The sequence below is a fragment of the Notamacropus eugenii genome, chromosome 4 (assembly GCF_028372415.1).
Source record: "Notamacropus eugenii isolate mMacEug1 chromosome 4, mMacEug1.pri_v2, whole genome shotgun sequence".
Classification (NCBI taxonomy): domain Eukaryota; kingdom Metazoa; phylum Chordata; class Mammalia; order Diprotodontia; family Macropodidae; genus Notamacropus; species Notamacropus eugenii.
Window position 1 is genome coordinate 425336457 of NC_092875.1, and position 27040 is coordinate 425363496.

Consider the following 27040-nt stretch of genomic DNA (forward strand, 5'->3'; position numbering starts at 1 on the left):
TGTGAGCCTTTAAATTGAGTTAAATTGCTTGAGCCCCGACTAAAAGGTGGTGATGATCAGGGTAAAAATGGTTGTGGGAGAATCAGTGTCTGGCAGAAAGGAACAGAAAGCACCGGGAGCAGGAGAACAAACTGACATCATCCTAATTCCATCTTTCACTAGGTAACAGCGGTATTGGTTGGTGACAATATGAAGGCAATCAGCCCTGAAATGGTAACTCCAAGGAATTAACTCTGAGATAAAACTGGACCATGCAGAAATAAATTTCTATTTGCTTTGATATAATGCAAGGGAGAGCACTGCTTTAGACATACTACATTTGTCACTCTGACACCCTAAATTCATTTTTATGGGAGAAAAATTGAAATGAAACAGAATGAGAAGTTTCACAATAACATTTGAAGAGCAAAGAAAAAAGTGGAAATGATGGATACTCTATTATATCCTTCCTAAATTCCTGAAAGGGTATGAAAGGGGGTATAGGAAAGAGAGAGAGAGGAGGTGGCTTGTGGGAGAGTTGCTGGAGGAACTGATTAATAAGTTTTCCAATTTCTAAATTTCTGGGACTTTCTTAGGTGTTGAGAACTACACAAATACAGTAAGATTTTCACAATTCATTCCACATACTCATATGCCACAGCATGTGATAGTGGGAAGAGGTACACCCTATGTCTGTGGTCTGTACATCCTTCACTGAAGGTCCGTACAGTGTGCAGGAGGCCTTCTCCAGCACTATGGACTAGTGCAGTAAGATTCTACCAGTTACCTTTTGTTCTGGCTACATTACTGTCTTACCTATAGTTCTAATTATACATCTGAGGGGACACAAGGGCAGGTAGGTGGTTCAGTGGATAGAGTCCCAGGCCTGAAGTCTCATCTGAGTTCAAATCCGACCTCAGACACATATGGTACCTGTGTGATCCTGGGCATGTCTTGCCTCAGTTTCCTTATCTGTAAAATGATCTGGAGAAGGAAATGGCAAACCATTTCAGTATCTTTGCCAAGAAAATCCAAATGACGTCACGAAGCGTTGGATGTGACCAATGAAAACGTGAGGGCAGAGTGATGGGGTAAGAAGGACAGTCAGCTGACCTGGGTTTGAATCCTGGCTCTGCCACTTATTGATTACTTTTGTCATTTTGGAGAAATCATTTGGCCCCGCTAGGCCTCAGTTTTTTATTTGTAAAATAAAGGGGTTGGGCTAGATGGTATAGATCTATGACTCTATTATTTAATCATTTTTTAAAAATCCCTTTGGAATAACAGATTGACATTTTTTTTAAACCATTAAAAGGAAATTGGAATAACTCAGAGGACCTGGGTTCAAATCCTAGTTCATGCGTCTAGTCACTTAACCTCTCTGACCTATTCTTTTTAGCTAAAAAATGGGGGAAGGGAATTGCTCTAAATGACCTCTGAACTCCCTTTTAGTTCTAAATCTAGGATTCTATGAACTTCTATTTAGCATTATTGTAAATTAAGTTTTTATATAAAGACTAATTTTGGTACTCAAATGGGTTAAATCACACGCATTAACAATTTCTTCAGTAGCTAAAGCATCGGATACCTACCATCTCATGTAAACATTCTTAGGCGTTTACTCACTTTAACCAAATAAAACCCTTTTCTTAAGAAAATGGGGTAATTTAGTGTCACAGGAACACAAATGTCAAGAAGTAGTTGAGTTACATTAGCATTCCTTGTAAATGTGACTTTAAAAGCCCTGTTGAGGGTACACCATGTGAGTAATACTAAATCGGTCATTTTTTTTTTAGAGAAGTATGTTTCATTATATTTCCAAGAAACCAAAGAGATTCCATTAATGTATTATGATGCTTATGGCAGCATGGATGAAGAAGTACTAAAACACTTATTTCTCCATATCTATATTTTAAAATGTTTTGCAAGGATTAGGAAAGTTACTAGTTTTAAACTATCATTCTACATTTCCTCTTTCACAATGAATAGCACTTCATCTAATAGGACTTTTTGGAATTACAGAATTCTGCAGAGTGCAAAACAAAGGCTTCATTCCCTTTCCTTTTTCTAAATTATAGGAGGAAAACAACTATAAGCAAGCACTTGACTTAAAAAGTGAATGGGTGATATCGTAAAGCCAACGAGGCCACTGAGGATTTCTACTCTACCACTGGGGGAGACGGACAAACCAGGCACTTCCCTGAGAGCGACTGGGGTTTTGGAGAGGCCAGAGCAGAGCTCTGCTGAATGTCGAAGGCAGCCAGCAGACAGAGAGCTCCCGGGCATGACCTTGGGCTAGGGCCAAGCAACATTCACTCTTTTTATTCCTCTATAGTTTTTAAACAAAACCTCCAAAACACATGGTTCCTATTTCCCAAAACGTCCTAATCAAGCTACAATAAAACAAACGGTTTTCTTCAGTTTCATCATTGCTTATCAGTTCCCAGAAACTGCAGAGGGCCAGGTAGCTTCCTAACTGCTCTTACCTTTCAGTTCTGCTGCTTTTACTAACGGGAGAGCTGAGCACAGCCAGGCAGCCCTGCTCCTCTAACTCAGGCCCTCTTCTTTCCTAGGAGCCACTTTCTTTCTGCTTTCTTTGTCCTATAGTTTCTGCAGCCAGGGTAGTGGAAACACAAAGCCAGTCCCTCCTCACTTCCTGTACCATACATGGCTACTATTTTTTACTACTTCCTTGGCTACTCCATTTTCCTACTTCAGATGCCCTCAGATGCCTCTCTGATAGTCCACATCTCTTATTTCCTTTAAATATATGCAAATTTCCCAAGAAGTCTTCTTCTCTGAGCAACCTCCCCACCACACTGGTTACTAGTTTTGTTTTCCTGATGCCACATGTGACGTCTGTAATCTCTCTTCTTAAAGTTATTTATATTCTCTAGTGCTTACTCATGTACTTATTTGCCTTTTCTTCCCAATTACAATTTTTTTTTCTGAAAGCAGAAAATTAGTTATATCTTATTGCAGTGTAAAGGACATTAGACTTGGAGTCAGAACATCCAAGTTTAAGTCCAAGACCTTACAAGCCCTGTGACCACTTAACCCCTTTAAGAAAATATCACATCTCTTCAAATGAGTGATCATTTGTAAAGAGCTTAGCACAAGTGCCTGGAACATAGTAGGTGCTGTATAAAGGATTATTCTCTTTCCCTTCTTCTCTCTGGCTTAAGCAGGAATCTAAGAAAAGGGAAAAGTAGTACTCTTTGTGTGGATATATTAGGTGTGAAATGTGCTGGCCAGCTGGCTATACTGGAAAGAGCTATGATTTTCTAAGGAGATTATTTCTGAATCTTAAAAAGAAACAGGGTGAAGTAGGTGAAGGTAATTGGCAGCAGCCTGGCTAGGAGTTAGCACAGACAGGATCCAGAATGAAGGAACCTAACTTCTTTTTGCCTTTCCTTTCCTATCTATAAAAGGAGACAATCATCACTTACCTGATCTGTACATCTGCATATTTGAACTGAGGGAATCGACATATATGATCAGTAGCTTTCTGATGCAAAAGGTCAGACTTGAAGCTACAAAGATGCATGCAGATGCCACAGTGCCCTTAGGACACATACCCAGGGGTATGCTGGTAAATGTTTAACAATCAGCAGAGGGGGGTGGGTGGGTGGGTGGAGAATGTATGCAGGATTCCCTTTTAAGTTAAGTTTCCTTATTCATGTTTTCCTCCACCACCATCTTAAGTCTTGACAATTAAAAACAACAACAATAAATCCAGACCCAATTTATCGTGTTTGCTGATTTCAGAGGCATAAATGCTTGCACTGAGCATCTAGCAATCAATTCTCTTGAGCCCCAGCACACATCTGCATAGACTCACACTCTAAGGTATATAAGGTATAACTGAACTTGATTTCCCCAATCCTGAAGGACAAGTTCGGTACAAGTGTCCCTTTGAAACAAAGGAGAACTGAGTCCTATTTGCTTGGCTTCATAATAACTAGTCCCACAGAGCAAACTTTACCTGTCTCTTCAAAGAAATAACCATGTAGTGATGAATTTTAGCTTTCCTCGGAGATGCCTGGGTCAATAATCTTTTCCCCCTACCTTTAGGTGCCATCTCCATAAACTCTTTTCGAAGGGTGTTGAGCTGTTTGATAGTGAGGTAAGTGTTCATTTCTTTCTCCACAGGTGGAGGCCGAATGGGAGGAGCGGGATCCGGAAAGACTTTCACATCGCCGTTAATGTAGAAGTCTTCACCATTTAAAATAAGTTCATGTTGAATCCTTGTGGATGTTTCAATGTGGTAGTGAGCCACTTCAGTTAATTTTTCCACACTGCCCAGAAAGAAAATAATACACAAAAATGTAATTCTCTATTAAAAAATGCTAGAATAATATTAGATGTTTATACAACAGACACATCCTGCAAGTCAAAGTGCATCTTCTAGCTAAGATACTTTGATATGCACACTAAAGTAAGAATTAGGGGGATAATGAGTTTTATAATTTATGCATTTTATACAAGTATAAAATAATTTTTATACAATTTAAAAAAGAGACCTATGATTTCACCAATTTTAAGAAACCACTGATATGGAAATGTAGATTGGTAATGTTTCTGTAATACACAAGCTTAGATTGTTGCTGGGGGTGCACTGAGAGGAAAAGTATAACACATGGTCACACAGCTAGTATGTGTCAGAGACAAGACTTGAACCCATGGCCCTTCAGCCATTATGCACTGTGCCTCTCTTTCCATATAAATACAGTTTATTAAACAATAAGGTAATATGAGTTGATATCATATCCAGAGAGACTGATCAAATAAGAATGGCACTCTAAGAATTTCTTTCAGGTAACAAATCATATCAAATCATTTTAAAGGATAAATTCAATTAAGATTATAAACAGGAACACTGTAAAGCTTCATAGGATATCAAGAAGAGTTACGTCTAATGTAAATTGTTGTCACCACGTGTCAATGTCATCTAAAGTTTTTCTGTCTTTGTTTTGTAAACAGAGCATTTAAATTCATTGGTTCTAGAAAATTCCTAGTGAGGAAACCCACTCTGCTCTGACACTTTTGTCTCCAAGTACTGCCCAAGGGGTTGAGAAGTTAAGTGACCTGCATAGGGTCTCACAACCAGTTTGTGTGAGAGGCAGGACTTGAATCCAGGCCTTCCTAGCTCTGGAACCAGGTTTCCATCCACTCCAATGTACTGCTTTTCCAACTAAGGTATAGTTTTCAAAATGTACCATGGCACAGGTGAGCAACTGTGAAACCTCCAAACAGCTCCATAATCATCACCAGGGCTGCAATCAATCATGTGGCTCTCGGAATAAGTAGACAAAGAATGGTTTTTAATGGAAAGACCAGATTCATAGCCAGTAGGTCTATATTCGTGCCTCAGGTATGACACTTATTAGAGATTAATGGGCAGTTAGGTGATGCTATAGTGCATAGAGTGCCAGGCCTGGAGTTAGGAAGACGCATTGTCCTGAGTTCAAATCTGGCCTCAGCTACTTACTAGCTGTGTGACCCTGGGCAAGTCACTTAACCTTTGGATCCTACTTGGATTTTAGGCTTGCCTGTATTGCTCACTGGAGTGAAAAGCCAATGCTTCATGACTGACTGTACAATTGCCTCAACAAATCTGCAACCAACAAAACATTAGCATCAAAGTCTGTGTTGGTGGAATTCATTGCAACCCGATTCTTTGCAGCATCAATGACGAAATATTCTTTCTCGTTGAAGACAGTGTAACTTGGGGTGGTCCTGTTTCCTTGATCATTAGCACTGATCTCTATTTTACCATGTTGGAAGATTACCACACAGGAATAAGTGATATCAAGATTGATGCCAACTGAAGGTCCCTTTAACATGGTTGCTGGGGTATCAGAGCGGCAGCTGACCAATGTGGAGTAAGAGAAGTTGCTGCTGTGCTGAGCCTGAGATGTTGAGTTTTGAGAAGCCAGATAGACAGTGACATTTCAGAACATTAGCAAACCTCAGTACATAGTAAACCAGACATATTTTATGTATGTTTATGTATATATACACATGTATATTACATGTATTATATTACATAGGCACACAAATGTACTCATTTTCTAAAAAGGAAAATTGTTAACTTTTTTCTGAAATGACATCTGACATTTCTATACCACTTTAAGGTTTGCAAAACTCTTTAAACACAATTTCATTTAAGTCCAGAGATAATACTAGAACAATTTAAACCAGGTCTTGAGACCAACTGTTACATTTTTAATGTTAGCATTTATGGCCAATGCTACCAATTAGGATTTGATTTACTGTTTGGCTGATTTTTAGACTTAAGAAAGAGATGGAGAAAACATTAATAAGGCAAATTAAACTTAGACATTTGACTTGGTGGCAGCTGTTAAAAAAAAATGTGTGGTAAGAAGCAGTTGTAAGACCTATAAAAAACCTGTGAGGGAGTTAAGACTATTATTATTATTTCAATTTTTAAAATGAGGCAATAATTTCAAGAAGGTCAAATCATTGTATCTTGATAAATCTCTCGGACATGATGGATTACTTCACTGGTTCCTGCTTCAAGAGACTGAGAGTGGTACTGAATTCACTTAGAAGACGAGGCATGGGGACCTTTCCGAGTTGACTGATGAGTCAAATTCAAAGTAATCAGGTAACCGAAAAGGCCAGCACCACCTAGTGGGACATCAGTGAGTCACTAGCATGGAACTGGGCAGCAAGGTTTGTTACTGAATGAGGAGAAAGCCCAAAGAATGGGAGCCGCAGTAACTTTCACTAGAGGATGCATGTAGGCTGAAAAGATTGGTCAATATACCCTAAACTGGATTTAAAAGCGAGACCCCCACAGAGGAATGTAAGTATTCAGTACCGAAAAGATAACCAGCTTTTTCATCTACAGTTGTATACATACATATATGTATATGTATATCTTCAAATGGAGGGGGGAGGGCAAAAATAAATGCACAATCTGCACAGAATGTTTAAATAAGAGACTAGCATTTGCAAGTCATTCTTTTACACAAAAATTTTCAGTGGCCTCCAAGTAAAGCTGAAAATCTTTCTTAGCATTCAAAGTCTGGTTTTGCTCTAACCTTTAGTCTCATACTAAATTTCCCTTCCACGTAACAACCAAACTGAAATGATGATAATTATATACATATATGACATTATAATTCATGTTATATATATGATAATTATATTAATAATAATATAATAAAATAATAATAATGACTGGCACTTATATAGTTCCTCCTATGAGCCAGGAACTATGCTAAGCATTTTACAGTTATGTCATTTGATCCTCACAACAAACCTACAAGGTAGGTGCTTGTTATCCCCATTTTACAGTTAAACAAACTGAGAAGATAGTGATTAAGTAACTAGTCCAAAGTCATGCAGCCTAGGTCTGGATTTGAACGAGGTCTTCCTGACTTCAGGCCCAATACTCTATCTACTGCATCACCTAGTTGCCTCACTAGGACCAGGCCTTGAATGTTATTGGGAGTCAAAAGAGTTAGGTTCTAATTCTGGCACTGCCATGCACTACCTTTGTGGCTTTGGCTAAAGCATTTCCCTTCTTTGAGCCTCAGTTTCCTCATTTTCAAAAGAAAGGGCTAAATGAGATGATCTCTAAGGTCCTTCCCAGTTCTAAATCTATGATCCTATCATTCTCCCCTTCCCCTGACCATTCCTTATGTGCTCTCTCTTCTCTGTGCCTTTGCTCATGGTATTTACAACCAATTCAGAAACACCTACCTTCTAGCTGAATTTCTTTGTTGTTGTTGTTCAGCCATGTTTAACTCTTCATGACCCTGTTTGGGGTTTTCTTGGCAAAGATTCTAGAGTGGTTTGACATTTTCTTCTCCAGCTCATTTTATAGATGAGGAAACTGAGGCAAACAGGATTAAGTGACTTACCTGGGGTCACATAGCACTAAGTGGTTGAAGCCATACGAGTCTTCCTGAATCCAGGAGTGGCATTATTCACTGTACCATCTATTAGGCCTTTAAAGTCCATCTTAAATGTTGCTTTCTCTAGGAAGCTTCCTGACCCTCTATCAGTAATGACCTTCCTATTTGGACCTCAGACAGCATTCTGTGTGTACCTCTCCAATGTACTTTTCAAAGCATGTTTTATATTACTGAAGATCTGTGTTTAAATCTCTTATCTTCTATAGATTGTGAATGCCAAAAGGAGAAAAACCAGATTTTATCTAAAATTCATCTCTTTCTCTGGCACCTAGCACTTGGTAGCCACTAAATAAATAATTATTTGTTGGATGAATGGCAATGTGGAAAAGAACTTTTCATGTTATAAAAAAAGATTCTCCATCACCTGAAAGTAGTACGCAGCACACTGAACCAATTATTATTTATGGATAGTAAAAGTCCATTTAGACTTCATTTAGACTTCAAGGCTAATGAGTTATTCATTTTCAGTTAGAGCTGTGGTATAGCCAATAGACTGAAAGGTGATATGTTCCATTTGCTTTGGAGTCTATAGCTCTGCAAATGTATCATGAAGAGTTTAGAGTAGAAATTTCAGCAAGTGGCAATTATTAACAACAACAACAACAACAAAAAGATGACAAACTGATTTGTGTTGGCAGCTGAATTTGAGAACACCATTCACTTGGTTGGATCCCATGCACATGAAAATGTCCAGAATTTCAGAATTGAAATGCCACATATGGGTATTGTGAAATTTGCATTTCGAAGGATCAACAGCACTGTGGTGCTAGGAGCAACCTCTGAAATGACCTCATCCCCAAATCTTCATTTTACACATGAGGCAATTGAGGCTGGAAAATATGAACTCAAGGTCACCTAGCTAATTAATAGCACTGCTGAAACTAGGACTCAAGTCTTCTAATATACCAGGCCTCTAGAATTTCCTCAGATAATTGATAGGATGAAATTGTCTATAAAACAGCAGTGGGGATTTTCTAAGCAAGTCAACCAACTTAATTGGTTAGATTTATGCAAATGCATCCTTAGCTTCTCACCGGATAGTCTTTAGCTTTGGATCTTAATTTTCTTATTTGCAAAACAGGGGAGTTTAGCCAGATGATCTCTAAGATCCTTTCAAGCATTAAAATGCTATCATTCTTGATCTGTTATTTATAATGGTATAAAATATTCAGAAATTCAGGAAATTTCTTGTCTGACTTTTCACCCCAAATGCTGATCAAGTAATGAGAAAGCCATATTCATCAGCATCCTCTAAAAATTCATGTTTGAAAAACGACAGTTGGAGCCTGAGTCATCACCTGGAAAGATCAAATGCCAACGGAATGGCCAACAAATGCTACTGCTAATGCTGATATTGTAAATAGATTTTAAAACCTATCCCATTTTGCACTCTCATCCTTAAAGAATAATCTTTGTCAAGTTTTCCATTCAAGTAAGCTGCTAAGAATTCTTTCTTATTTTTTAGCCATGCATTACCTTGCCATTTCCGCCAGGTACCGGGCTCCCAGCCACTTGTCCATCAGTTTGTAAACATCCACAGCCCTTTTCAGAAGTTCTTCCATATGAGCAAGGGCCTTTGCCTTGATTAGCTCAAGCCGGAATTGGGTTGCTTGTGCTGCATTTAAAAAGTGAGGTCAGGGAGGGGTGGTTTTGAATAATACGTACACATATTTTCAAGTGAATGAAAATCATTTGAAACAAATGGTGAGGATTTGAACACACAGCCATGTGTTCTCATAAACAAGAAGCAGCTCTCCTAACTTCTGAACCACTTTGGTTTATTTAATTGAGAAGCAAAGTATAGAAAGATATTTGCATTAAAACCAGCATTGGTTTTCATTCTTTTCTGGATTACATGACATGCTCAGCCTCTGGAGTCAGTTCTGAAGTGAGAAGGCAAAAATGGAAATATAAGAACTATCCTGATTGTTTCACTATTTTAAAACCACAGGGAGGCAACTGGGTAAGTTCTTGTGACTTTGTGCTCCTGCTAGGTTTTCTGCAATCAAAAGGTTCACTAAGGGAACTGTAGCAGCCTTGTGGATGATGCAGTCCTACAGGCTTCAAAGGTTAGAGGGGCACATGACGCACAAAAGAGCCATGGGTAGGATGTAGAGAGCCATAGCAATCATTCAGGGTAGGACTGGGCAGTAGAATGGAAGCATGGAATCCGACTTCAACCATTTCTCTACTCCTCCTACTTTGAACTTTGGGGTAGATGTTGGGAAGAAGCCAGGAAGTATCAAGAGGACTAGCTGGGTCAGGACCCTTCCCCCTCTCCACCCCCTAATCCTGCACTTTGATGACTTTAGTCTCTAAACCACTGGCTATAATGATTTGTAAAAGATTAGGGTATTTTGGCTCTGTTTTCTGGTCTCTCTGAAATCCTTCTTTTTCATTTGGTTCCCAGAATTTCAAGATCAAAGAGGCAACCTGTTAATCAGCTTTAGGAAGAAAAGTACCTAACAATTTCCCATCAGCCCTGCCCCAGGGGCCGTTTCTCCTTTCTTACTGGTCTTCAAAGAGGGGAATTTTACAATTTTAACTCCTAAGAACTAAATTTCAGTGTCTAAGAATCCTCCATTAGGAATTTTTTCCATCTTAGTTGCAGATCTAAATAATTCCCATTGTAATTCACCCCATTTCTTTAAACCTCCCTTCAGTCTCCTTCTCTGGCTGGTGAATCTCAGCACCTGTTCCACAGCCTGACTCTCCCTTTCTAATACCTCTACATCCTCCTCTGAGGTTAGAGCAAGATTGTGACACCAAATTCAATTCAAAATCCAATTTAGGGAAAACATCAGACAAGTCAAAAGGACATGTGGAGCCTGAGTTGTCACTTGGAAAGATGAAATACCAACGGAATGGCCAACAAATGTTACTGCCAGTACTCATATTGTCAATGGATTTGAAGAGCTATCACATTTTAACTTTTCAATCTTAAAAAAATAATCTTTATCATTTTTTTCAATTCAAGTAAGTCACTAAGAATTCTTATTTTTTTAGCCACGCATTGTTTTGCCTGCATAGACAGAACAAGCATGGCATTGAATTGTTCACTTTGCAATCTAGTGTTGCACAGGTTAGTGTTGACACAGGTTAACCAACCCTCTTTAGGATTCCTCTATGATTTGTGAGTTTAGTGAGTATTTATTTGTTTTTCTGTGAAAATGATGTGGTTGCTATGTACCTTCACACTGAAGGGCCGCAAGATGTTCATCCTTTATTTTAATTTTCAGTTCTTTCTTCTTTTCCAGCTCTTCCAGTTCCTCTGGTGTCAGAACCACAGGAGAGACTTCTGGAGATGCAGCTGCAGAGCAGGCAAAATGTTTTGAGTAAACTTCAGATTTTTTAAACACACACACACACATATATATCTACATATATTATATGTGTACATAGTTATTAAACAATTAAATTCAACAAATATTTATTAATCACTTCCATGTGGCCTGCAATCAGGAAGGCTCATCTTCATGAGTTCAAATCCAGCCTCAGACACTTATTAGCTGTGTGACTCTGGGTAAGTCCCTTAACCCTATTTGCCTAAGTTCCTTATCAGTAAAAATAAGCTGGAGAAGGAAATGTCTAATAACTCCAGTATTTTTGCCAAAAAAACCAAAACAAAACAAATTGAGTCACAGAGAGTTGATGGTGCTGGTCATAGGCACTAGTCCTCTACTCACACCTTGGATTTTGCTTGTCTTCTTGTTTCCATTTTCCAAGAATTAGCTCCAATTGATTTTCTGCTAGAGGAATTAACTTCTTTCTACACCTGACTGTTCACTCCCCTGGAGAAAGGGAGCATGCATCCTGCTTGATCTGAGCTCCTGACATCTTCCATTAATTGTTCTTGGTGCAAGGCCAGTAAGCAACGATATTGCCTTGAGGTAAGTCTTCTGATGAGTTAGGAAGCTTTATTTTTCCATTCCAAGGGAACTTCCCTGTCATGAAATCCCATTGGAAGAGATTCAGCTGCACAATACTTTTCCATCTAGTCTCTAAAGGGTATAAAACATAAAAGTTCTTCTGCCCCAAAGGACCTTAAATCACTCTAGGCTTTGGCATAAAGATGCCAACAACCATTCAGAGCTGTACATTAGTGGCTCTCCTCTGCTCATGGCACAGCGCTTCAAGATATAGATTCAGAGATTGTATGCCTACATCTGGTATGAAGTAGGCTGCTGAATAACACTTATTTCTGTGTATCATTTCAATAAACCAGATGTCATTATAACCATAACTCTTGCGTAAGCTGTTTATTATAATCTAGGATTCAAGCCTAAGCAGGCTGTTAGTTTGAGATTGTCCTTTATCCTAGAGGTAATGGAGAGCCACTGAAGATTTCTGAGCAGAGGGGCTGACATGGTACAACATACATTTTAGAAAGATTTAGTCAACTGAACCTCTGGAAGATGAATTAGAGCTGGAGAAACAACAATCCAAGGGAGAAATGATAAGGGCTTGAACTAGAGTGGTATCATCAAGAGTTGAAAAAAAATGAGTTCAAATGCAGGGCTACACACTTATTAGCTTTGTGACCTTGGGGAGGTCACTTACTCTCCTGTTTGCCTCAGTTTCTTCATCTGTAAGATGGGGAAAATAATAGTACCTACTTCTTAGGGTTGTTGTGAGGATCAGATGAGATAAAATGCTTAAAACAAGACCTGGGACATAGTAAGTGTTATATAAATATTAACTATTGTTACTAGTATTCTAAAATGGAAAAAGAAAGAATGAACATCACTGGGAGGGAATAAGAGCACTTAGCCACTTTGAATGAATTTCTGTCTCTCTCAAGGTCCAGTCAGATTATACGAAGGGTACTCAAGAGGTAATTAGGAATGGTAACGTTATAATTATTGACTTTAATCTTTGGAAAATAATGGAGAACTTGAGGAAAAATTGACATCTTGAATATCATAAGAAACTTGTTCAGAAGTGACTCATGATTGTAATATGACTCTGGAAGGAGGGGGCACCTTATTAAAAAGAAACAGAGTAGACGCAATGTGCAGGAGGAGAGGAAAGAAGACAGATATTATGAGTTAAGAAGATATAGTTTCATGAAAAAAATCTCAGACCCCAGAGTTTTGTTGTTGTTGGGTGGGGTGGGGCAGAAGCATGATAGAAAACATTTGGATGAAAATCAACAGGTAGAAACAGAAGCTTTGATATTATCAAAATACTATAGACTACCCAGAGAGAGAGGGAATGGATGAATCATTTAATCATGAGCTTGGTGTGTAGACACTACATAGTAATGATTAGTAATTAGGAACCAGGTCAACAGCTGGAACACACACACACACACACACACACACACACACAATTTCTCTGTCTGTTTATCTTTGTCTCCTCATTCTCACTATCCCTTTATCCCCAAATCTCTCTTTCTCTCTCTCTGCCAATGGATAGAGCTCTGGGCCTGGAGTCAGGAAGATTTCAGTTCAAATCCAGTCTCAGATATTTACTAGCTATCTCAACCTGAGTAATTCACGTAACTTCTGTTTGTCTCAGTTTCCTCAATTGTAAAATTGGGATGTACTCATAGCACCAGCATCACAGAGTTATTGTGAGGATCAAATAAGAAAATATTTCAAAAGCACTTGCCCACATGCCTGGCACACAGTAGGCATTTAATAAATGCTTGTTTTCTTCCAAAGTTAAAATAGTTAATACTTTTGTTTTTTTCAACTTGCTGTAATCATGATTTATTATAACCTTAAAAAAATGGATAGCCACTTCTTAAGTGAAACTTTTATTCTCTATCTGATCCTCACATGAGAGAGAGAGAAACTGACTAAAGGTTTGGATAAATCTAAGTCAGCAGGCACGGAGGAAGGGTACCCCAGAGTACCAAAAGCACTTGTGTACGTGATTGCTGACACACGGGGAGCAGTTACGGTTCCATTTATGGTACATGACACAGGATGGACCAAGGGCAAATGACCTCATTTTCAAAAACAGGGAAGAGGCTTCTATGGAAGACTGTAGGAGGAAGAATATGAGAAGAGAGAAAGATCTGAACTGAATAATGAGAAGGAAATAGTGTAAGTGACTTGTAGGAATCTGGATTACTAAAGTAGGGCAGAGGTTGAATCTGAGGAGAAGAAATTTGGCAAAATGTGAGATGAACCAAAAAAAAAAACTGAAAGAGGAAGCTCTAAGTTATTGACCTGGCTTCTACTTCTGAAGGACAACTAAGGGGGATATTGAGGGATTTAGGAAACTGAAGAGGATTCAAGTGGAACTTGAAGAATCAGGTTCAAGAAAGTTAAGGAGAAGGTAGCTGGTAAAACAAGCAAGGCAAGGAAAGTAAGAAAAAGTAGGTAGAACAAACAGAATGGCAAATGAATTGACAGAGTGGATTTCTAGGCAAGGCAAATTGGTTGAAAAAATTTACTTTTTAAAAGTTAAAAATTGACTGTAAAAAAGTTTTAATCATATGCATAGGGCTGAATTATAAACAGCCACAGTGACTTGTATCCAGCGTAAGCTGAGGGAACTGGAAAAATGCCTCTCTGCACTCTGAATTTTTAGACAAGATGAAGAGTTCACGAAGGAAACAGAAGCAAGACTTCACAAGCGCACCAAAGGGGTAGATGAGGCAAAACCTGGCCTTTGTCATAATGATGGCAAATGGAAGTGTAATAAAGAAGAGAAAATGAAAGGAAAGGGCACCTGTACAATCAGAACTTAGAAACAGACTGGAGACTCTGCCTAAAAAGATGATAGAGCTGGACACTCAAAAGAGGAAGAAGCCGCTTGCCCTAAGAATAACAGTACAGATATAGAAGCTTTCAGTTGAAAGATCACCCAGTAATGGGCAGAGAAAGAAGGAAAAATTGTTGATTCTTTTTACAAGGGCACCAAAGCATCTGTCTGCCAACATGATTACAACAGAGATGACTTCTGTTTTCTTGAGGATTGAATCTAAGAAATTCCCGAGATTTCTTAAAGCAGATGGCAACTACCTTCTTCTGGTGAGTCACATGGCCATATGTGATACCTCTAGAAAGAGCCTAAAAGTATTGTCAACCATTTGGAAGTCTTGGGTAAGAAACTGAAGTTCATAGAGGCACAGACTCTGTTTTCCTCACTTGAAAATTTAAAGCAAGAGATAGTGAAAAGAAAAATTAATTTGGGTAATGAACAGATGACAAGGATGTGCTGCCTGAGAATGAGATTTGGAGTTCTGGATCATGGCTTATAGTATAAAAGTAAAGATAGCAAAGGGAACATCTTCTGACACTGACTTTTAATCCATTGGAAATTAAATTCCAAAAAATGCTCTTCCTGTTTTCCCTTCCTTCATTTTATTTAGTGAGCTGATTTTGGCTGAAAAATGTTTACTACTTTATGTCCTTGTTAATTTTGTAACAGAAACTGTGTAGTGAGTGGGGTTCTATGATTATCAGAACAGTGGAGTGACTTTTTAAATGGTAGTCCGCATAGGAGGAATATCTGAATGATGTCCTGTAAGCCTCTAGGATTGCCAATATCTTTGGCCCCCTGCTGATGCTGGGGGTGGATTCCACCTCCTGAAGAATCACTGGGGAGACACTCATCCTAGACAGATGATGGAGACATCGAATCCAGCATGCCAGAGAGCTGTCATGCTAGCAGACTGTGCCATTGCTAGGCTGGCCCAGCATTTTGTATTTCATTTAAAATAATTTACTTGAATAAAGGAAAAATAGCTCTTAAAAACAAACAAACAAAAGCGTCAAGCATACCTAACAAAGCTGTTAAGAACTATTTGCCAGAGTTTTTTGCACACCTAATCAAAAGTGTTTTAGGAAGGGATGGGAGGAGAAGATTGCCTATGTGTATCCTGAAATTAGGTCCTTTACGGAGCAGACACAAAGAAGGAAGAACAGGAACTAGGACACCTGAACACTTACAGGGGATAAGGGGCCAGTGGTAAAATCTGTGGCCTCAGGAGTTTAAATACAAATGCCCAAAGTTTAGGTCCCAAAATAAGGGAGAAATGTGATCTCACAGATATCACTGAGACATGGTACCATGACTCCCACGACAGCTGTGGTTCTGTAAGGATATACCTTATCCAAAAGAAGTAGAATAAACACAAGGGGAGAAATGGGGTCAAGTTCTATACTCACATGAGGAAACTCAGGAACCAGAGGGGAAAGCACGATGGATAGCATTTGAGTAAAGGTCAAAGGAGGGGGAAACAGAAGTGATTTTGTTATTGGAGTATATTGCAGACCACTTGGACAGAAAGAGGAATAGATGAATTTGGAAGACAAATCACAAACTCAGCATTTGTGGAGGCATGATATGGTAATGATGGGGAACTTCAATTAACCAGACATCTGCTGGAGCTCTCTGTCAAAAGTAGATCAGCTAATTGACATGTTTTGGTGAGGACTCCATCCTTCAAAAGAGGTGGAATCTAGAAAAAAGTTACATTAGAGGTCTGATTCACACTGACAAGGAGGAATTGGCAAATGGAGTGTACATGATGGGAATCTTGGGAATAAATAATGATGGCATCCTAGAGTTTGTGACAGGAAGAAGAGAAAATTGGGGCAGGTTTGACATGCACTACAGACTCGGAGAAAGCAGATTTCAAAGAGTTCAAAGAAAAAACAGAGAGAATTTCATGGAGTAAAATCCCTTGTTAGAAATCCATGCCACGGGGAGAAGAGAAGTTCAAGAATGAAATTCTGAAGGCAGAAAAGGAAGCAATTCCAATGAGGAGAGAAAATGGGATTTGTCTGAAAAGACCAATGTGCATATACAGAAACCACATCAATCAGATTTTTATAAAGAAGTGTATGAAAGATGTAAGCAAGGCTGAGGAACAGAGAACTGAATATAAAAAGAGTACAGAACATTTCTGTAAAAATAGTGTGAGAAGTAATAAAACTCAGAATGGGCTGAGGCTGGTAAGAGAAGCTAAGGCCAACACTAAAGATTTTTTTTTCAAAGCTATATTGTGGAAAAAAAGGAGGATCAAAGAAGGAATATGACCTTTTCTGTTTAATTCACACACACATATTTTCACATGGTGGGCAGAAGAAGCAATACAAGGACACTCTCAAGTCTGTGTGACATGGGAGACATTGGCACAAGACTGCTCAGCACGGCGTGTCCACATCAGAGAAGGTGCTGTGCTCTAGGAGCAAAATAGAACTGAAACAGCACAAAGGAAATGCAGGATGTGCAAATTTAGAGAATCCAACCCAAATATTCACGTGGACTATTTGTGTCTGACCTATGTTAGAGCATTCTGAGCTCATACAGGTCTGATCAGCTACAGTCAGACACACTGAAACGACTCTAGCATAAAGATGCTATTTTAGTCCTCTTTGAGAATGAAGAACAAGAAAGAACAACCAACCAAATTTTATGTGTGTGTGTGTGTGTGTGTGTACACACATATATACACATATGTGTATATATACATATGTAAATGAATATATGTATATGTATATATACACACATATATACATATGATTTTCTTTTCTCTGCAAAAGAGAATGATTTTCACATTTGAAATGACAACAAAACTAACAGGAAGTTAACGTTCAAAAGGAAGCAAGGAGATGGTAAGATGGTAACTGTTTGCTCTAGCTAAATTAAGGTCACCTGACCCAGATGAACTACATTCTTGCATCCTGAAAGAATGGGCAGATATAATTACTGAGCTACTGTCGGTGATACAGAAAAAGGAGAGGTGCCACAAGAATAGAGAAGGGCAAATGTCCTTATGTAAAAAAGGTTAAGAGAACAGAATCTATAAACCAGTGATCTTTACTTTAATTCTTGGGAAAATGACTGGATGAATCATTAAAGAGATGGTTGGTAAGCATCTAGAAAGAGAAACAGTGATATCAAATATGGCTTCATCAAGACTAGATCCTGCCATTCCCTTTTTTGGCAGGATTACTAAACTAGCAGATGAGTAGAATGCTATGGATATAGCTCGCCTAGATAGGTTATTCTATCCTAGGATCGGTTAACCTAGATAGGTTATAGCATTAGGCTGAATCTAATAAGATTAAATGCAATGGGGATAAATACAAGGTCTTGCACTTGGTTATCACAAAATCAACTTCACAAAGAAAAGGACTGGAGCTGGGGAAGGCATGTATTGACAGAAGTTGCTCTGAAAGAGATCCAGGAGTTCTGGTGAGCTGTAAACTCAACAGGAGTCAACATTGTGATGCCACAACCCAAAAAACTAATGTGATCTTAGGTTGCATTAGAAAGGGCACAGTTTCCAGGAAAAGGAAGGTGATAGAGTCACACTATGCCCACGTTAGATTTCATCTGAAGAATGATGTTCAGTACTGACCACCACGGTTTTGAAGTGATGTTGATAAGCTGGAAAGTTCTCAGAAGAGGACAACCAAGATGGTGAAGAGACTTGAATCTCTTTTATATGAGAAATGGTCAAAAGAACTGATAAAGAGAAGACTCAGGAGCACAATTGCTATCTACAAATATTTTAAGGACTGTCATGTGAAGGAGAAATCATACTTGTTGCATGTGACTCCAGAGGGAAGAATCAGGAATAGAGCAGAAGTTTCAATGAGGAACACCTGAGGCTTGATGTCATAAGTAGAGCTATCCAAAAGTGAATTTGTCAAGGGGTGGTCAGTTCTCTCATCTTGGAAGGCTGCAAGCAGAGTCCAGATAACCACTTGTTAGTTAGGCATGTGATAGTGGAATTCCTTTCATGTATGAGTTTGACTAGATGGCTGCTGAGATCCTTTCCAGCCTTTGAGGTCTGTGGTTCTGATTATATACTGGTGAATGAAGGAACCAATGAATGAAGCATTTGTGAAATGCTTACTATGTACAAAGTAAAATATAAATCAAAGAACTTAACTTTAATTCCTTGCAAAAGGAGAAAAGTTAGTGAAAATCTAGCCAAGGGAGAAGTGATCATAATGAGATAGCAAGACTTTATATAAAAAAAATGTGATGCCAGATTCTAATCATTTCTTTTTTTGACAGGGTTTGACAGCTGTGTATTTTGCCTGGATTTTTGGCAAAATATTTGTTAATGTCTCTCATATATTTGCTATAACTTATGAATAAGATGGAAAGGTGAGATAGAAAGTAGTACTGCTTAATGGAGTCAGAATGGTTGGAATTGCTGGAACCACAGAATGGAAGTTCACAATTCTCTGTGAACTTGGATGGAGGGCTCTGTTGGAGTTCCCCAGAGATCTCTGCTCGACCCATTCTCATCAAAGTCTTTTAGGCATAGGTGGTAAGCTCATAATATTTTCAGATGACAAAAAGCTAGGAGGGATAACTAAGATGATGGATGACAGAATTTAGAGTCTAAAATTTTTGTAACCATTTGATGGAATAAAATCTAATAAAAATAAAACTTGATAGGGATCATTGTAATGTTATACTCTTAGAGAGTCAAATACTATGTTACAGGTACTGTGCTAAGCACTGGGAATATAAATACAAGAAAAATAAAGACAGTTCTTGCTCTCAATGAAATCAAATTCACATAAGGGAATGTAACGTAAAAAAATTCTGAAAGCAGAAGTTGGGGTGAGGTGGGGTGGGGAGAGAGACAGTTCCCTTGGGAGGGCATGGTGGAGGATCAGGTCTGGAGATTTTGGAATAGAGTTTAAAGAAGAATGAAGGAACAGACATGGCTGGCCTGGACCCTTTCCTTAAAATGGAGACTCTGAGAAGAATTAGAAGGGGTTTCATGGGCACAATGAGCCTCTGGGGTAAGAAGGCTATTGGAGAAGGAAGGAGAAAGGGTCTCAAGACTAAGGAACAGAACCTGGAAAGAAATAAAGGAATGGTTAAAAAACCCCAAAAGAATAGAGAAGGCACAGCTAGATGGCACTTAATTTTGACAAGATATGGGGGTTTTAATAAACTTGACACTCAACAAGTCAACAATGTGACATGGCAGCCAAAAAAAATCTAATGCAGTTTTAAGATACATTAAGTGAGGTGTCGTGTTCAGGACATATAGTCGTTATATACTCTGCCCTGAACATGTCAACCTGAAGCATTATTTTTAACTCTGGCCATCACATTATAGTAACGTTAGCCTAGCTAACTAGACAGAGGAGTTAACACAATAGAGATCTTCAGGTTAACCATATGGAACAGGGGTTGGTTGGTCTCTTACTGCTTGGCTTCACTGGAAAATATAGGAGAAATAAGCAAAAGCTGCAAGACAGATCTGAACTTGATATAAAGACATACTGACAATTGGAGGCATCCAAAAGTGGATTGGGTGAAGACTTTAAAAAAAAGGCTGGATGACGACTTGTCAGGCATGTTTCTAGGGATAGGCTGGGCTACATAGCCTCAGAGATCCTTTAAGCTCTGAGAGTCTGTTATTTTGTGACTGAAGATAGATTACTGATTGATTAACACCGGGCTCAACTATCCTTAAAAGCTATGTGACTACGCTTAATTCATTTCTGCTTCACTTTCCTCATCTGTATGCTTGTTCAGCTTTCCAGAATTGTTGCAAGGAAAGTATAAATTTCAAAACGCTAAATAAAAGTAACCTATTCTATACATCATTTAAGATATGGGTACTTCCACTCATGGTACAGATTACAACGTGTGCAGGCCTTTTAACTCACACCCATAGCCTCCCACAAATCCTGATCACGCAATGTACTATGAGACACTTCCCTTGGGGGTTTTACAGCACATGGTTCTAATTCTGATTCCTCCTTCTACCTATATGAACAGCACCAGGAAAAAACTAAAGAAGATAGATTTTTTTCTGCAATACCAAATACCTTTCTTCTTCTTCTCTGGCTTCTTGGCATGTCTGCCACCTTTACCACCTTGCTGAGGAGATTTTTCTTTGTCTTCATCTGGCATATTTTCTTTTTCGTCTTCTAAGTTTTTCAAATGTATTTCAGCATTTACCTAGAAATGACATTATTTTATGGCAACTTTAATTTTTATAAAATATAATTTCTCTTTGGGTTTAATGGTTAGAAGATTCTCTGATTTTCTGTTAAACTGATGGATGAGGAAGGAAGAGAGCAGCTATCAGCCTTTGTACAAAGAGGACATGCTGCTTGGGCAGGGCGCTTTATGGCCAGAGTTTTTAAGTAGGAGATGCATGTCAACCTGGCTAATACATATGTGAAACTGACTTCCTGCAACAGAATTGTCCAAAGTAGATTGTCTTTATGTGGAGGCAACAGAAAGCGTACAAGACTTTCAGGAAAAAGGCTAAACAATAGCTCAATTTACTGATTATTTTCAAGTAAAACTTGCATACAAATGTATACATTTCTCTCTCTCTCTCCTATATCTTTTTCTTCTTTTTGTATCACCTCCATTTTCCTATATTTTTCATATCCATCTTTTCTTACAGTGCAGTGATATTCCATCACATGGGTGTGCCACAATTTGGTCAGCTATTTCTGAATCAAGGGAGGTTTACTCCCTCTCTCCCATCCCTCCAGTTCTTAGGTACTGCTGCTCTACCTAGTGGACCTTTCTTTTTATCTCTTTCTTCCTTAGGATGTGATTAGAAGTGACATCTCTGAGTGAAAGGGGGTTGACATTTTAAAGCACAATTTTAAATTACTTTCCTGAATAGTTGGCCCAATTTACAGCTCCATTGACGTATTACTATAACCACCTTCCTACAGCCTAGCCAGAATCGACTATATCCATCTTTTGTCATCTTTTCCAGTTTGCTGGGAGGTGAAACCTCAAAGTGGTTTTAATTTACATTTGTGATGATCATTTGTGATTTATAGCATTTTAAATAGCTACTAATGGGTTATAGTTGTTCTTTTTAAGAACTGTTTGCAAAGTATATATATTTGAAAAGTGCTGTTCTGGACCACCATAGTGAAACAATATTGATAACAGGACCAAGCCATCTTTTATATTACTTCCATGTGGAAACTGATTTCAAATTCAATTCTAGAAAAAAAGAGAGAGAAAGATCATCTTAGGTTAAACTCTTCCTTTCTCTGGACTTCTATTATATTTATCGTTAGTGCCACACAGTTTGGCACTTAAATATTCCCTAATCAGTCCTATCTCTCTCAAAAATTGTAAGCTCTCCGTGATGAGAAGTTCTGATATCAAATGCTTGGGACAGATGCTCAACGAATATGTGCTGATAAATTGATTCTTTATGTTGTGCAGCATTCATTTGATGTCCTCAGCAGAGCAAGGAATTGAATGAATTTGCAAGTCTCTTTTTTATTGGCCCCTTTGGGAAACCTAATGAAGCCTATGAATCCTCTCTCAGAATAATGATTTTAAATGCGTAAAGTAAAATACATAGATTTACAAAGAAAACCAATTATACTGAAATATAGCAAGGTATGTGTACAATATACACATACACATATTTGTATTTACATATTATACATATATATTTATTAAGCAAGTTCACAGACTCAAGGTTAAGAACCTGACTTTAGTAACATTTTTGTTATAAATGTGTTTTAACTTCAAAATTGTACTTTACAATTCTTGGTAAACTGAAGGTGGCTAGTATGCCTCCTATAAAACGCAGGCAATCCATTTTCCAACTTGCTATCGAAAAGCATGGCAAGCTAGTCATTTTGTCTTAAATCTGATATTTCTGCTTTGTCAGCATCCCTGTGATGATGATGATGGTAACGATTATTATCCTGGGCTGTTTGCCTCAAGGTCTCTGGGTCCCTTTTGAAATGAAAATGAAAAGGTAATATCTTTCATTACCTAGCTAGTAAGATGGGTAAGGACTTTGTAAAAAGGCATTTTGATGGGTGACAGTTAAATCTAATTTGTTTCCTTGAAATCATTTTGTACTGGCTAATTAGAAGAATGTTTTGCTAAAATGAAAACAACACACAACAACTACTGGCTGAAACTGCTGGAAGGAAAATGCCATGTGTTGAGTTGTGATTGCTGTTCTCTTCAGGGTTTGTTTTGATCTGCTCTGCCACCACAGTCGCTTTCTACAGTTAGGGCTTTTTTTCTTCTCATTTTTCAGTCTACTTAGTGACTTTTAAAACTGAGCTCGGCTCCTTGGACACATGGGGCACTGTCTCAAGCCTCCTGAGGTGGGGGCGGGGTGGGAAGTGGTAAGGTGACAGGGAGGAATAAGAAGAAGGTGGCAAGGGGGAGGTGGCAGGGCCAGGGTGTAAAGGGGGGTGGCAGAGGACTGAGAGGGAGGGGAAGAGGTAAGGGAAGGGAGAAAGGAGGAAGTGGCAGGGGGCTGTGGGGGAGGGGAGGTGGCAGGGACGGGGCTGGGGTGAAGGGTAGGTGGCCAGGGCAAGGGCTGGGTGGCAGGGGAAGGGGTAAAGGGGGGTGGCAGGGGGCTGAGAGGGAAGGGAAGTGGCAAGGGCAGAGGGGAAGGGGGAAGTGGCAGGGACAGGGACTAGGGGGAAGGATAGGTGACCAGGGCAAGGGCTGAGTGGCAGGGGAAGGGGTAAAGGGGGGTGGCAGGGGGCTGAGAGGGAGGGGAAGTGGCAAGGGCAGGGGGGAAGGGGGAAGTGGCAGGGACAGGGACTAGGGTGAAAGATAGGTGACCAGGGCAAGGGCTGGGTAGCAGGGGAAGGGGTAAAGGGGGGTGGCAGGGGGCTGAGGGGGAGGGGAGGTGGCAGGGACAGGCTTTGGGGTGAAAGGTAGGTGGCCAGGGCAAGGGCTGGGTGGCAGGGGAAGGGGTAAAGGGGGGTGGCAGGGGGCTGAGAGGGAGGGGAAGTGGCAAGGGCAGGGGGGAAGGGGGAAGTGGCAGGGACAGGGACTAGGGTGAAAGATAGGTGACCAGGGCAAGGGCTGGGTAGCAGGGGAAAGGGTAAAGGGGGGTGGCAGGGGGCTGAGGGGGAGGGGAGGTGGCAGGGACAGGCTTTGGGGTGAAAGGTAGGTGGCCAGGGCAAGGGCTGGGTGGCAGGGGAAGGGGTAAAGGGGGGTGGCAGGGGGCTGAGAGGGAGGGGAAGTGGCAAGGGCAGGGGGGAAGGGGGAAGTGGCAGGGACAGGGACTAGGGTGAAAGATAGGTGACCAGGGCAAGGGCTGGGTGGCAGGGGAAGGGGTAAAGGGGGGTGGCAGGGGGCTGAGAGGGAGGGGAAGTGGCAAGGGCAGGGGGGAAGGGGGAAGTGGCAGGGACAGGGACTAGGGTGAAAGATAGGTGACCAGGGCAAGGGCTGGGTAGCAGGGGAAAGGGTAAAGGGGGGTGGCAGGGGGCTGAGGGGGAGGGGAGGTGGCAGGGACAGGCTTTGGGGTGAAAGGTAGGTGGCCAGGGCAAGGGCTGGGTGGCAGGGGAAGGGGTAAAGGGGGGTGGCAGGGGGCTGAGAGGGAGGGGAAGTGGCAAGGGCAGGGGGGAAGGGGGAAGTGGCAGGGACAGGGACTAGGGTGAAAGATAGGTGACCAGGGCAAGGGCTGGGTGGCAGGGGAAGGGGTAAAGGGGGGTGGCAGGGGGCTGAGGGGGAGGGGAGGTGGCAGGGACAGGCTTTGGGGTGAAAGGTAGGTGGCCAGGGCAAGGGCTGGGTGGCAGGGGCAAGGGTAAAGGGGAGTGGCAGGGGGCTGAGAGGGAGGGGAAATGGCAAGGGCAGGGGGGAAAGGGGAGGTGGCAGGGACAGGGGCTGGGGTGAAGAGTAGGTGGCCAGGATAAGAGCTGGATGGCAGGGCAGGGGCTGGGGGAAGGGGGAGGTTGGGCAGGGAGGAGAGGTGGCATGGGCAAGAGTGGGGGGTGGCAGGATCAGTGGGGAAAGGGAAGGTTGAAGTAGGCGGAGGAAGGGAGGGGGAGGTGGCCCAGAGTTGGGGGAAGGGGAAGGTGGTGGTGGGGTAGGCAGAGATGAGGTATGATCTTTAGACATCTGCGCTGAGCTCCCTTTTTACCCAAATGAGACAGACCTTTCCTGCAGTGCTTCTAATTATCCTGGACTGGAAAATTGTTTCACCCCGTCCTTTTGTGGGTTCTGTCGCTCCAGAATTCGTTTTCAGGCGTGATTTAAAGTTGCTCCCAGGGAAATTGAGGAGAGAGTCAGGCAGCTTCCTGCCTTCTCTCTGCCATCTTGGCTCCACCTCCCCAAGTGTTGAATTGTCATGACTTGAACAGCACTGATTCTAAAAGGTCCTGTTTTCCCTGTGGCAATTAACTAAAATTAAGTTAATTCCTTTTGGAGCCAGAAATCTCTTTTAACTACCTCTAGTGGTCAATACTTCCACTGGCTCCCCTTTAAAATCAAAAGAGTTGGTGAAGTGACTTCCCACAGGTCTTAGTGCTGATACACAAAGCCAGGTCTTCTGTCCAAAAGCCCACTGTTGTTTCCACCTACAGCATAGGATGATGTTGTCACTGAACATTCCCTTCGGTCATCCCCAGCATGATTCTAATGGTGATCATGATGAAAAGAGTAATAACAAAAAACCCATGAAAAACTTGGTATAATCAATTTAGAGGAATAGTTTTCAACCTGTGGTATATTTTTCCCCCTCAGATTTAATACGACTAATAGAATCCAACGGACATATCCTTATGATTTAATTGACTCTATAAGAAATAATTCATGAAGTTAGGCAAGAAGCTCTGCATCACAGGAGGAATGGTAAAGCAGAGGAAGGTCCCCCCTCTCTGCTTTCTGCAGTCCTTTTCCTTAATGTCATCCAGCATTGGTTGGATGACACCTCATTGGTCCTGGCAGTGGGTTTAAGTGTTGGGCATACTATGAGGTTTAAGATATATTCCCAGACCTTAAGGAATTTACTGCCTAATTGGCAAGGTAGATCACATCCATATGAAGCTAAAAAATCCTACAAAGTAAAAGATGCCAAGTGTCAAATGAAGGTCAGAGTGAAAATGTGACAAGGAAATCCAGAGGAGGAAGTCATAGAGAACTGGGGTGGTTGGAGCAGCTTTCTGGAAGAAACTTGGTTACATATGAAGGGAGGGTAGGATTTTGAGGAGTTGAGAGGAGGTCAATTGATTCCAAGAAGGGAGAACTGGGACAGGCAGGACAGAGATGGTGATACCCTTCACAAGTTTGGGGAGCAATAAAATATTTGTTTTTGTTTGGCAAGAGCTGAAATTTGGGTATGGGAGCAGTAGAAGCTAAATATGAAGAAGAAGTTAAAGGTCAGATTGCTGAAGACCTGGTGAGGTGAACCTGGGGGATGTGTGTCAAGCATGGGATAGTAATGAATAACGAGGCCTTGAAGACCTGGCTTCAAAACCTGTCTCAGGCACTTATAAGCTGTGTGACCATGGATAAAAGATTTACTCTTTCTCCATCTCAGTTCCCTCATCTGTGAAATGGAAATAATAGCACCTATCAGACAGGGTTGTTTTGAGGATAAAATAATAAAATAATGAAGTACTTTCTTCTCTCTCTCCTCCCTCCACATACACACAGACACACACACACACACGAAAAAATATAGGTATACACATACATCCACCTACAATATCTGTGTATATATACACACTCATACACATAGATACATATATATTAGCTATTGTTATTATTCTGAAAGCAGTATGCAAGAAGGATTCGAAAAGGGAAAGACTGAAGGCAGGAGACCAGTGAGGAGGCCATCTTTCTGGGGTCTCAAGTGGAAGGCACTGATTGACAGGTTAAGAGGTTGGGACCTTATCTTGTAGGCAAAAGGGAGCTATTGACGTATCTCTTATTCTCGCCCTACCTATAGAACCATGCAAAGAGATCCCTGGGGGTTCTTTTCTAGGAAGAGGGAACGTTAGCCAGGGAGAAACGTCATCTAGTGTTTCTTAATCTAGAATGACAGGTGCCCACCTATCCCTTCCCCCAGCCCATATTTCCTTCTTTCTCCTTGCTTTCCCCAGTTCACTTTTGGAAAGTTAGTTCTCTGAGGGCAAAGAGCCTGGAAAAACCTTTTCTACTTTGCACATGTGTTCTCAGGGATTATCAATAAAAACAAAGAGCACAGAACTTACCATGTGATTTATGGCTGAATTCGCACCCTGCCACACATTCACGACTGTCTTTTCATCGCCTTCGTATTTGAGCTCGAGGGCTTCTATGCAGTGATCAGTCCTGCCTCTTTTCAGGGATACTTTACTTTTGGGCTTGTTTATTATTCCATCAGGAGAGGGAACTCTCCGGGGAACTACAGGGATTCTTAGTCAATAGAAAAG

At 40.6% G+C, this 27040-nt stretch overlaps 1 protein-coding gene across 16 annotated transcripts in view; it reads right to left on the bottom strand.

Annotated features, from left to right (window-relative positions):
• SPEF2 (sperm flagellar 2) overlaps window positions 1-27040 on the bottom strand; it is a 289696-nt gene that overhangs the window by 74863 nt on the left and 187793 nt on the right. For all 16 annotated transcript variants that reach the window (XM_072605832.1, XM_072605837.1, XM_072605838.1 and 13 more), the window contains 5 exons: window positions 26840-27023; window positions 20705-20837; window positions 11119-11238; window positions 9405-9543; window positions 4048-4277 (listed from right to left, as the gene is read on the bottom strand). In XM_072605832.1, coding sequence (XP_072461933.1) covers window positions 4048-4277; window positions 9405-9543; window positions 11119-11238; window positions 20705-20837; window positions 26840-27023 — 806 coding nt within the window. The remainder of the gene's footprint in view (window positions 1-4047; window positions 4278-9404; window positions 9544-11118; window positions 11239-20704; window positions 20838-26839; window positions 27024-27040) is intronic.